Source organism: Calidris pugnax, unplaced genomic scaffold (assembly GCF_001431845.1).
Source record: "Calidris pugnax isolate Ruff unplaced genomic scaffold, ASM143184v1 scaffold28, whole genome shotgun sequence".
Taxonomy (NCBI): Eukaryota; Metazoa; Chordata; class Aves; order Charadriiformes; family Scolopacidae; genus Calidris; species Calidris pugnax.
The window spans coordinates 4,029,718-4,042,703 of NW_015090842.1; the positions used below are offsets into that span (position 1 = coordinate 4,029,718).

Sequence of the window (12,986 nt, forward strand, 5' to 3'; positions counted from 1 at the left end):
CTACTCTGAGATACTAACTTGGAATCCAAGGATCAGACCTGTCTAGGAGCGTGAGTCTCACTCTAAGGAATCAACAGGTAAAATGGCTGGTTTGGAGCTGGGTTCTTAGTACCACTTACAAATTTTTTAGTAATGATGTACAGCCTCCCTATGTATGACAAAAAAAATAAAAGGAAAGTTGTACAGGACTGCAGTTCTGATGACATTAAACACAGACCAAAAAACCAGTTCATTTAAATGCATCACTGAGTAATGCCAACATGCTACACATCTTTCTCTTTTTCCTTTCTATTCCCCCCAGAAACAGTACCTGAGAAATGTAAAATGTCCTTAGTCGTGACAAGAGCTAGATCAAGAGAGAAACACCAGTGAGAAAGGCCACTAATGTTAATTTACATTTTGTAATGACTTTGGAACCACTGTGTCTGCCCTCCTTTGTGTTCACTTCCTACTAATTCTCTAATAAACTTGGCTGCTGACAGGAATGCCTGGGAAAGAATGATATGCCAGTCATTACTGCAGGATACCCACGGAGGGTGAAATTCCTTCTTTTGAAACGAGGCAGGGCAAAACCACTTCTGTGCCGTACCAGCTACACGCTTCACAAGGCCAAGTGTGTGGGCTCAAATAGTGCACGGGTTTCAGTACATTTTAAAAGAAGTGAATTTCACACTTAAGTAATTTTTATGTCTGTTCAAGAGTTCAAGCCCAGTTACTAAAGATACGTTCCCTGGCACCGGCCCAGATTTACATCTGACCTACCTGAGAAATTTGTTGAGATACTGCCTGCTGCATACTGACCAAGAGAACACTCCATTGTTTCCTGTGAGTGTGGGAGACATAATATTACCCTCAGCTTTTCTACAAGGATTTCCTTCTCCATCATGAATCATACCAAAGCTGAAAAGAGAACCAGGTGTGAGAGCAAAAATCGAGGTTAATCAGAAGCAAAAGACAATTTGGGGCAGAAGAAACACTTTCTGGGTAACAGATATACACTCAAAGTCCACAGGGAATGTGGAATTCATCCCTTTCATTCCAAATGGATGAAAACACATGCACCATACAAATGACTATTAGTATGAAACAATATGTATCACAGAATCATAGAATAGTTTGGGTTGGAAGGGGCCTTTAAAGGTCACCTAGTCCAGCCCCCCTGCAATGGGCAGGGACATCTTCAACTAGATCAGGTTGCTCAGAGCCCTGTCCAGTCTGACCTGGAATGTTTCCAGGGAGGGGGCATCTACCAATATCCAATATCATTCTTTTTCTAATTCTGGCCACTAATGTGCTATATTATCTCAAGTAAATCACTTTCTTTTCCTTGCCTTTGTTATACATGGTCAGTAACTTTGTCTAGACTGCCTCTCGTCGGGTGCTTTGCTCAGTCTGCAGCACCACAAGGCCCTGCTTTCATGAGGAGCGGTGTTAGGATAATATAAAGAATAATAAGCAATAATAAAAGCCATGTTAAAAATGATAAATTATGTGGAGCTTGTGGTTATAATAAAGCTAATTTTCCAGGTTTTTTTCCTTTCACTGTCTTATATTTACTCACTGTACGGGACATCTGTGAATTTCAATGTGTTTTGAATAGAAACTTCATAATCTGTTACTTTAACATTGTAGTACTTTGGCGACTTTATGAATGTAATCTGTGTGCATGCAGGGAATATCTAATTTACTGGACTCGATCCTCTGCTGTTATAAATCATTGCAGGCTCATCAGAAATAGTGCATATGTTGCCACCAGCTGAGGCTCCAAACTTGCTAAAATATATGGGCTTCTTCTATAAATGGACAGAGAAAATCCCAACTGAACTAATACTTTAGAATACTTTATAAAATACTTTGTTCACATGCATTGCAGCCAAAGAACCCACAGTTTCTATACCCACTGACAGCACGGGCTCTGCACTCCCAAAGGAGCTGTTAAGCTTTCAGGTAAAAACAAGAGAAAACCGTAAAAAGGTGTAACAACTGAAGCTATCAGTGGATCACAGAGTGTGATCTATACAATACACAAGATTCTCTGACTATGAAATCCTTAGGTTAATGTATTCACAGCATCATCAAGGCTGTCACAGGTTTTTTTGCTTCCAGGAATCTCTGTGTCACAGAGACCAAATTCTGTTGTCTTACACGATGTAGTGGGCAGTCTCAGGAACATGAACACGAACAAATGATAATAAAGACATGCTGTATCTAGCACAGATTTTTTCCAGGAGGTAAAATGCATTTTATTAGACAGGAGTATGGAAGTAAACCAAAGAAAGGCTGAATAATATGAGAATCAAAGGCAGTGGTGAAAAATAAAAAAAAAAAAAAACTCCAACATTAAAAAAATTCCAAGCATAATCTCTCAAAACAAATAAGAAAATAAACAGGAAGGAAGCACATTAATAGACTTAAGGGGATAATTCTTGACAAATAACTTATGGTCCTGATTTTCTCCTAATACTGATCGAAGGACATTAAAAATGTACTGAGGTCAGTGAAATTGTACCAGTGTGACAGGAGGATCAAACAATATAGATTTTACATATTTGGTCCCATTGAAAGCGTTGGCACAATTCCCACGGGCTTCACTAGTAGCTGGATTATTCTTTAATTCCTTGTTTCCCTTCAGATGTACAGAAACCTCTGAAAGGGTCACTCATGTAGACATTAGGTCATAGTATATACTGTAGAGCATATTTGTACAATGAAAAATAAATAGTCCTGATTCAGTCACGCAGAATGGGAAGGATTCATGCCTTGACCAAACAGCAGAACACAGAACCACCGCTTGTCAAAGATACTCTGTGCAGTAACGTTGCTGCACAAAATAAAGATCCTAGGCCCATGTTTTATCTCGCCCTTGATTTCAGGTTTGTATCACATAGAGAAAATATGCTTTTACACTGCCAGGGATTAGACAGACTCCAGCTTGAGCCATGTTAAAACTGAAAAGCAAAACCATGCCTAAAGTTGTGAAAAATTATTGGGGAAAAAAACAAGATAGCAAAACCTAATCATCTTTAGGTTTAATTCAACGATTCAGAGAACAGCTGAAGCTCCATGGAGGATTATTACTGATTTTGTTTGAGAGATTACAAGTTCTTAGGAAAATTACAGTTCCATTACCACAGAAATCAAATGGAAATCCAATGGATATAGATACAGAAAGGCAGAAAACACCATAACGGCTCTTTTTAGCCAGATCACACATTAAATAGTAGAGAGAACAAACAAGGGCAGGTTGGATGGAATGAAGGGCTCCCAGATCCTATGAAACAGCAGGTCTTCTGGGAAAGGGACCTGTAAGAGACTCAGAGAGATCACTTCTCCATACTGTGAACTGCAGTGTCCTTTCTATTTTTGGAGCAACCACAGTGACACTAAAAGCAATTTGTCTACCAGAACATGGTAGCAGCATGGGAAACTTGTAGATTATTGCTGTCAGCTTTTACTGTTTGTTCTGGTTATTAAATGTTAAAAAAAAAAAAAAAAAAAGGAAAGAACCCTGGGCAGCTGATGCACCATTTCATGCTAAAGAACATGTGTCTGAGTGAAGAGTCTTGACTCTGTTTGGCCTAAAATCGCCTATAGTTTCGCGTCAAATTAGAAATAGTTGTGAGGTAACTGTATCAGAATAAGGTCCCCTCTGCCGATGGCAGCAAAATCAATGAAAATCCCACAGTGCTTAATTTCACAATTGTTGAAGAGATGATATTTAATAAGGCAAATGCATTAACCGGGTGCTCTGTATATTGTAATCATGTATAGCTCTCTAGAAATGATCCATATTTAACCTATTTATATTAACTGGTGCTATGTTTCCATTCACTTAAATATTTTACTTATAGAAGGAGCATGTAAGACTCACGAAACTTACTTGTGTCCAGATTCATGAGCAATTGTAAAAGCCAGTCCAAGGCCTGTATCTTCATTAATGGTGCAACTACGGTATTTGCTGCACATGCCACTGATGGGTGCAAATCCTGAAGGAAGGAAGCAGCAGAATAGCTTGTTGCTCTACAGAATTCCAAATACACATCATCTGCACTGGTCCCAACAAGCCACTACAATCCCATCTATCGTGGTGCATGAAGATGGTTGTCTACTGCATCAGGTTTATCATGAAAGCAAACTTTTATTTGACAATAAAGGGACTCCTGTACAAGAAGTATAATTCAAACCTACCCTCCCAAAATACACTTTACTTGTTAAGATTAGTCTTTTCCCCCGTCATGTCTTTCTGCTCCCGAATTAGGGAGGAATCCCATTCTAAAAGGGCAAGTAGTCATAAAAAGAAAAAAGAAAATATCAGAGCAGCTCAGATACATTATCGAAGTCAAAAATACTCCTCAAAGAGGTAACAATCCAAAAGGATGTCTCCAGATAGCTTATTTTGTCACTTCTTCTGGGGCAATGATACCGGTAATACTCTTTTTCTTCTAGGTACCTCAAAGACAAATATGTAAAAATAATACTGTTCTTTCCTCTTCAAGAAAGCTAACATTATGTGCAAAAATGGACTTTTTTATTTTAAAACATTTCAGTCTCTATCAATCAAGATGACAAGTTTCGCAGAATGTGTTTTCAAATCATACCTAAAGTATCACAGGGCTCATTTTTCCAGGAGCAGATATCGAAGCCCGTAAGCAGGATGGCGTGGTCGTGGCGCTTTCCGTTCTTCCCAACCAGGGCAGACTGCCACTGGCAGAAGCTGTTCAGCGACTGGTCCGCATGGTGGTTAATCAGTAATCCACCCTGCAGATATTTCAGAGACACAGAAATAAGGTGCTTCCATTAGTACTTGAGAAAGGTGATTGGAAAAATAAGAGTTGGTTAGGGAAAAGGGAATTACTTTTTCAGATTTGTTCTACATGAACTTCTGTATTCCCACATTAACTCTCTGTGATGACTGATTCAGTTGATGAGTGAATCTATTACGAATGTAAAATAAAACTGTACCTCTCCCTAGACACATAGATATTTTCAGAGTCAGTTGTAGGAATTACAGTGTAAAAATATATTTGATTCCTGATAAAGCTGCACATTAAGCCATTTTTAACCTTGCGATTAAAATACTTGGAGATTTCTGTGAAGGAAAACTATTATCCAAGTAGATCAACCTATCACAAATTTCTTTTCATCAAAAGAGATTTTGTCATCTTCTGTCTCAGCACCTTTGGCAAAAGAATTGGCTCCGCTCCCACCTTTTGTTACATGTTATTTTCAGCATGGGACTTTTGACTCCTTCCCCCTTCTGATCATCACATCCTGGAAAGCCCAGTTCAAAATCTTTTTATTTATTTAAACACTTCTTAAGTAGATTTCTCATTCCAGCCATTACTGTTAAAGAAAATGCTGGCAATTGTCAAGTTTTATCTTACTGGAAGCATTTCATTGTTTCTAAAGAACACCTATATGAAATGAAGATTTTAGTATCAAAACCCATAAAGTACTGAAATGCAGAAAGTGTGATTTGGGAGGAGGGTTGTTGGGATTTTAATCTTCTCATGCTTTATGTCTTAAGAAACCTCTAATGAAAGTTCACATACATGACACGGGCACACCCAGGGCTCCCTGTGAACAGCAGCAAATAAAGTAAATACCACACAAAAATTCTGACACAACTTACGGGCTCTTGTTCCAAAAGAAGAAGGCTCACAACGATAATGTTTATATCACTTCCAATTGTTCCATCTTTAAACAGACTAGAGACCTGCAATAATTATTGAAGAGGAAATATCATAGAATCATATGGGGTTGGAAGGGACCTCTGGAGATCATCTAGTCCACCCCCCCCACCAGAGCAGGTCCACCCAGAGCAGGTTGCACAGGAACGTGTCCAGGTGGGTTTTGAATGTTTCCAAAGAAGGAGACTCCACCACCTCTCTGGGCAGCCTGTTCCAGGGCTCTGCCACCCTCACAGTAAAGAAGTTCCTCCTCACGTTTAGGAGGTAATTCTTATACTCAAGTTTGTGAACTTCACAAATGTATAATGTGCTTTTCTTTTTAAATAGACTAAATGTATTTATTGAGTTATTGCATTGGGCTTCAACTTTCAATACAAATTAATGCAGTTATATACCTTGCAGCATCAATCCAGAAGAGCTTAACCCAGAAGAATTACGCCTCAAACCATTACACTTATTCAAAAAACTTGAAAACCTTCTATTGATATCAATGGGCTTTGTTCTGTCCTTGGTCTCCTGGATCAAGTGTAATCAAGTTCAAAGGTCAAGTTTTGTAGTACAAAACTAAAGAGCAAAGCCACAAAGGAAAACATATTTCTAGTTAAATTATATTACTTTTCTCAAAATAAATTTGTGCTTTGTCAAATTTTTGTTTCAAGAAGAGACATCAGACAAAACAGACTAAGTAAGCACCATGATACTAAATGAAAGAAAAGTGTCAATTTCAGGGTACCTGCCTTTTTGTGCTACATAAGAAGTATTTTAAAATTTAACATTTAAAATATTTTACTGTTTTTTAATTTTTGTTTACCCTACAATACGGTTGCCAGAGCCATGATAATCTAAGGATTCAAAGAGCTTTTTGTAATGCATTACATGAGCCTTGAAGAAAGGCTTGTGTAAGGCTCCCCTGCTCTTTTTGGTATCAGTATTTGTCTAATGAAAGATCCTACTCTGACATAACAGTGTTTTATGGGGAAAACATACTTCTGTTACACCACGTCTTACCATATTCATAACTGTTAAGATGTATGTTGTTACATTTTCCTTGCCATGTTTCTCCAGCATTTTTTTATCTGCCACAACAAGGGTTTCAACATTTAGACTTCCATTTTTCTGGATTTTAGCAGATGATCTTTTGAACCTTGAAGAAGTCCCATACTCATCCGAGCGAATGTACGTCTCTTCTGTGGGTGGCTTAGGTGCATCTAAAAGGAAATATAACTCAGTTCTGGAAAGGGTTCAGATCACCCATGAACAGTTTCATCAGAAAATGAAGCATCAGAGGTTTAGAGCCTTAGATTATTTTTACAGCATGTGATTTAATACTTATGGCTAAGTTCTTGTATATTTATTAAAAAAAACCTGATTCATTCCTGAGGGAAGGATGGCTACAGGGAGAGAAGGAAATGGGAGAACCACATTCATATGCAATAAGTAGTTTAAAATAAGGAATTAATCTAAGAAAATGGTAGCATCTGTTGCAAAAAGTACACACAGAATTTTTAACAGAATATCTATATTTTTCCTTCCTTTTGATAACTTCCTGAGGTGTTTGGCATGTGCTACTTACATAGCAATTGGTAAAAAACTCCTTTCCACAACAGATGTCCACCGTCAGTACAGAAAGCAGACACACACCACAAGTGAGATTCTTGCCAGGCTGCTGTTGTGATTGACATCAGCCTTATAGGAGAATTTACCTCTGAGATTATTCCTGCTGGGAACGTATTTACCGAGTATAGGGAAATGTCAGGCAACAGCAAGGAGGGCCTGACAACAGGATACGTGCATCCAGCCTGCACACCCCAGTGTTTTCCCTCTGTGCTTGTGTACCATGGTCAATGGCAAGGCCAGAGAACAGGCTCTACTCCCTTTCTTCAGAGAGCCAGGAAATAGGGAAAGAAATCTATGTCCTACGTCCTATAACGCTCCTGTTATTCATAGCTTCTTTTGCATGAACCTGCACTGCCTTTGCATAAGGAATTAACTCAAAGACCACTTTAACATACTATTTGGATAACAACAGGAACAACATTACAGGATGTAACATGACACACGTGAGGGAGCCTCAGGTAATTAAAAAATCCTGCCTGTGCCTCATCAGAAAGTTATTCCAACAACAGAGCTAAAACAGACACTACTTCCTTCCATGCCAAAGTGGGAAATGAAGAATACCATAGATTGTAAAACAGTGATCTGCTTTTGAGAACTAAGTCTCTCTGAACTACATTTAACATTGCAAGTGACTGTGCCAGTAGATTTTCAAACGTATCACTCATTATAAGCAATTGTCCTTTACAAGCACTTCTGGAAGCACCTCAAAACATGACGACATGCCTCACCCAAGAGCGAAGTGTTCAACTCAAGGCACATCAGGTTTCGTGTACTATTTTGAAGGCAAGACAACTTCAAGGCATTTGACTCAAATCCACGAGAAGTGGAGTTTTGCTCGTGAATTAACTTCACTGCTACTGTTCTCATGATCTAAAAACATGTAGATTGTGAAGAAGAGTTTGAAAGATGATTAACTGGCTTCTCTAGTGCTTACAAATTGCCAGTATATGAAATTTTAAAGACAGTCAGTGGGACTTTTATGACACTTCAAGTGTCAGCCTGCTCTTCCCTGTTCCTTTTCAGCAAGCTTGGATCCATTCTTAGGTTAGGATAAATTAGCCTTGAGCAGGCAGAGCTAACAGCGAAACCTGCCTTCCGTAAGACTGCATTCTCAAAGCCTTTGTTCAGTCAAGCTGAAATTTTCTATTTCAGGTGACCGGACTGGATTTTGCTCACAGAAGGGGTGTTGTCTTTACTGGAGTGATATGTTTTTTTCTACATCCTATATTTGCCCCTAGTCAATTAAACGATGACACATAATTTTATTCATAGGACTGCATTCGTTCAGTGAACACGAGATCGACTTGCTCTGTAGACTAACCAAGGCTGGGTATAGAAATAGGTTGTTATTTTTCAGAACTCCTCCTTCCTTTCTCTTAGGAGGTTACAGGTATTTACGACATGAAGTGAAAGACTGCAGGTTGTGAAAAGAAAGAGTTTTGTGGTTAAGGTAATTAAATGCAATCTTGCTTAATCGGATTCTAACAGTGAGTCTGACACCGAGTTCCTAAGCAATGATGGGTAAATCACTTACACTAAACTCATCACAGTTGGGTGCTAATTTCATGTTCTTCATGTAACATAAACCCAGCTTGAATATGCAGCAAAGAACTCATAGTTGTAACTGAAATTATTGGATATATAGACACACATATACAATTACAGGAACATATATTCTGATAAGTATTTTAAAGAAAAACTCGGTTTATCAATTTGGTACCCAGAAGCAATGGTTATTCTTGACCTCTCCTGTGTCTGTGAGTCTCATTTATGAGATGGAATAATGGTAATATCTTCTCACATCCCAGGAGGTTATGAAAATACACTGTTCAAAACGCCCTCATTTATTATAGGGATAAGCAACATGTAAAACCTCAAGAGGACATGAATAATTCTGATTTTGGACAAGCAGTCACAGGGGGTACAGTAAATAAAGGCGCAAGACCAGAGTGGACAATGCAAAGAAAATAAAAGACTGCAGAGCAGCTGAGCTAACAGCACCGTTACCCTCTGCGCTGCGGCAGGAAAAGCAGACAGGAGGGAAAGGGAGAATGCAATGAGGTAGTTTTGAACTGCATCAGAAAGCAAACGTTTACAGGTTGAATTACAGGCTTGTGCATCTGGCATTTGAGGTCCAGCGTTCAAATCTAGGGAGAAGGATTTTTGAAGAAGCAGTCAAATTTTAATAAGCAGTTCTCAGGCCTCAAATAGGACTTCATCTCAGACAGCCACCTTTTCCACTACCTCCTTTCTATTCCCTCCCTTCTGTTTGTTTTTCTCTTTCTTCCTTACATGCTTTTTGGAAAAGGAACCTGCTCATTTTCTCAGAACTCTAGTAGGAAGTTGGAAGAATATAACTGGAGTGAGACTGCTTTAATACTGTGTGCAGTCCTGGAGACCCTTATTAAGGAAGTCAGCTCAGAAGCAGCTCAGCTTTCAAAAAGAACCAACCGAATGCTGTAAGTACAGATAAGGGTCCAAGGGGGCTCTAAAATGTTCTGCAATTTGAGGGCCTAATGAAGGACTCAGAATAGACCTTGGCAGGATAACGTATTCCAATATGTTTTTTAAGAGGTGACTCCAAAATCTTATTTAAACAATTTCCATGGGAGGTTGCTTTTGAAGACCTCAGTTGCTGAAAATTTCATTATCAAATGGTGAGTTCTGAAAGACTTATTTGCTGTCCTCACAGAAAAAAATGACTTGGAAGACTTTTTCTCCATCTTCAAGCCTGATTACATGCCCCCAAACTAACAGAGGGCAGTTCAGGGACTTGGTATCCACCACTTTGCAAAAGCAGAATCTAAACCAGAACTGCTTACTGAAAACTATGTCAACGTCAAAAAAATCAGGCAAGGGATTTTTTAATCTAGGTAGAGAATAAGAAAACCAAACAGCAATTGGGATGGCTTATTAAAATAGATGATGACATCAGTTTAAAGGAGTGACCAAGTTTCTCATATCTATTTCACTTTAGAAATTTATAATTTAAAAACATTGTGTCTGCTTCACAAAGGTGACTACGAACCACACCTCAGAATCACCACACAGTCTCTAAGAGCCACTATCTCAAACAAGGAGAGAAAGTTTCCTTACATACATTTCTTGCGACGTCCACAAAAATGTTGCTTTTGAAACCTTCCATGGTGGTAACCATTCGCTTGAGCATGATACTTGTGGGAAGTGTGAATTCTGTGATGACCAAAAGAAAAGTATTTGGGATTGGACTCTACTGTGTACCGGTGCACCTTCTCTTCTGCGGTTCGTTTGTACAGTACGTGAGGATGGTGTCCAGCAGGTGACGTGTAGTTGTGCTCCTGTGCTAGCTGCTGAGGTAATGGAGATATAAGGAACTCGATCTTCCGTGTCCTTATCAAACCTGACTAAAAAAAGAAACAGCACCACAAGTTAGAGAAAAGACTGTCAAAGTTCACAGCTGGAACACACCAGCTCTTACAGTGATCTCCCTTCAAAGCCCGGAGTAAGATATTATCTTACTCAAGATAGAATCTAGATGGCCTTCCCAATTAAAGTACGAATTTTTTCTCTTTGGAGATGACCAGATTTCACATTTGGCAACAAACAAAACAAGAATGTTGTGAGACTGGCAGCATAGCACCTTCATACAGCACCACGAAGAATTTCATATGCAACACTAATCCATTCTTCACAGCATGGATCTTTTGTATGCATGTTTGTGTACAGGATATACAGTCTCACATAAAAAGAAAATGCTTTTGGAAAATGCAACCTCTAATAAATGCATACATAAGTAAAAAAAAATATTTGAAATAAGAGTCAGGTTTTTTTAAAAATGCAACCTCTAATAAATGCATAAGTAAAAAAAAATATTTGAAATAAGAGTCAGGTTTTTTTCAGAGCAAGGTATTCCCAGACATGAATCCCAGACTTAAAAGTTACTCTACATAGAAATGTAAGCGCGTTACAGTACAGCAGCACAAATCTGAAGCATCTGAACATTTTAGTAGTATCATTCAGTAATCAACTCCCTGCAAATTAATCCTCATAAAGGCAGTTTAAGATTTATGCCCTCCTACGAGGCCAAACTGATCAGTGAAAGCAAGTATCTTCTTGGATCCCTGAAAGACAGAAGTATGGGAAAACTACACTGTATTTTTCACATAGTATCTGTGCATAAAACTGCACATGTGATGAAGTGTTTCCAGGATCAGGGCCAGGGAAACGTGGGTGGCACTGAGGAAGTATTTCCATGCAGCTCATTAATCAGTTATGATTTTATTTCATTTCTTGGTTTTGTAAAACATGCTGTAATAAACACTCTTTTTTACCAAGTCAAAAACCAAGAAGAAGTTTCATCAGGTAATTCTATTACATTATATACATAATACTAGATACAGATTTTTGTTTTGGATCAACGAGGCTCTACCATGTGCCAACACCTTCCTGCCAAAATTGACATCCCACGAGGACTACATATCTCTTAGGCTTCAGAAAAATATGTGCAGACAAACAACTGGCAATTGCAAACCATCTTGCCCGACATCTTAAGCCCTCCCTGATCATGATTCTGCTTCCTTCCTCAAAACATATTCTTTGAAAATGTACATATTACACATGTATCACCTATATCCTTCTGAAATGGATGCTTTTCTTTAGCCTAACCCCCTAGGACCAGAATGCCAAGGGTATCAAAGGAGAGCAGTCTGAAGGCCTAGTGTAAGCAGTGTACTTCTTCAGGATTTGTGGAATTTTCTGCACTTTCAGATCTGTCTCCCTTGAGAAAAACTCAACAGAAAATGAAAAGCAAGTGAAAATAGAAGCTTACATATGAAATCTTTGCAGCTTTAACTATTTACTAAGCTAATGCTAAAACTGACTTCTAGTATATTCCAGCTGAAAATGTTTATTAGAGATATACAGATTTTCATAAGTCTATAGTCAAACATTATGACCTTTTCATGGAAATTCACTTCTGTCTTCCAAACGAAAGGTATCTTCACAGTACTCCTCAATATAAGCATCTTTCACAGGGGCCTAATAATAACACTCATAAAATCATAGTGATCTTTATTTTGACAGTAAAAGAGATTCCATGTTATAAACTGGGAGGGTCTAATTGCCTCCTGAAAAATAATATGAAAACAAATATAGATGATATTCAGATTAACAATTTGCCCCCTCTTGTCCTCAGCTTGAATTCATAATTACATATTTCAGCCTATATGTACTTCAAATTCTAAATGAAGGTTAAAATTGCCTCTGTCAATAAGAAACAGGCTTTAAATAATTGACAAGAATTTAAGTTCCCTGCTCACTGCAATAAATTGGCATATTTCAAATGTCAGATCACATTTGGTCATGACAAAGTACTTTCCTGTAGGGAAGACAACTAATATTTTAATCCTTATGATGTGTGTCATCACACAATTTAAAAGTGGTTTTGAGAGGCAATCTTTATCTGCTAAGAGTGCTCTGATAACTGGGCACTGCTAAACAATTATTTTTTTTTAAGCTGGAAAACAGAAATGTAGTGAATCTGGTTTTTATTTCCCCATTTTAAAGGTTTCCACATCTGAAATTATTCCTGTAGGATTCATTTTGTAAATGATTCAAACCATATGGAACAAAGGGGGTTCTACTTTTTCCTGTAAGAAACTGTCCCTGATGTACACAAAGTTTCAGCCCCACATGTAATTT

General features: G+C 38.3%; 1 protein-coding gene across 4 annotated transcripts in view; it reads right to left on the reverse strand.

Annotated features, from left to right (window-relative positions):
- Positions 1 to 12,986, reverse strand: part of ADAMTS18 (ADAM metallopeptidase with thrombospondin type 1 motif 18) — a 185,420-nt gene that overhangs the window by 38,724 nt on the left and 133,710 nt on the right. For 3 of the 4 annotated variants that reach the window (XM_014942568.1, XM_014942566.1, XM_014942565.1), the window contains exons 4-9: positions 10,408 to 10,690; positions 6,699 to 6,898; positions 5,633 to 5,716; positions 4,599 to 4,758; positions 3,881 to 3,986; positions 763 to 900 (exon numbers count right to left, since the gene is read on the reverse strand). In XM_014942568.1, the coding sequence (XP_014798054.1) occupies positions 763 to 900; positions 3,881 to 3,986; positions 4,599 to 4,758; positions 5,633 to 5,716; positions 6,699 to 6,898; positions 10,408 to 10,690 (971 nt within the window). Of the gene's footprint in view, positions 1 to 762; positions 901 to 3,880; positions 3,987 to 4,598; positions 4,759 to 5,632; positions 5,717 to 6,698; positions 6,899 to 10,403; positions 10,691 to 12,986 lie in introns of all 4 variants that reach the window. The other variant, XM_014942567.1, reaches the window with a different exon arrangement.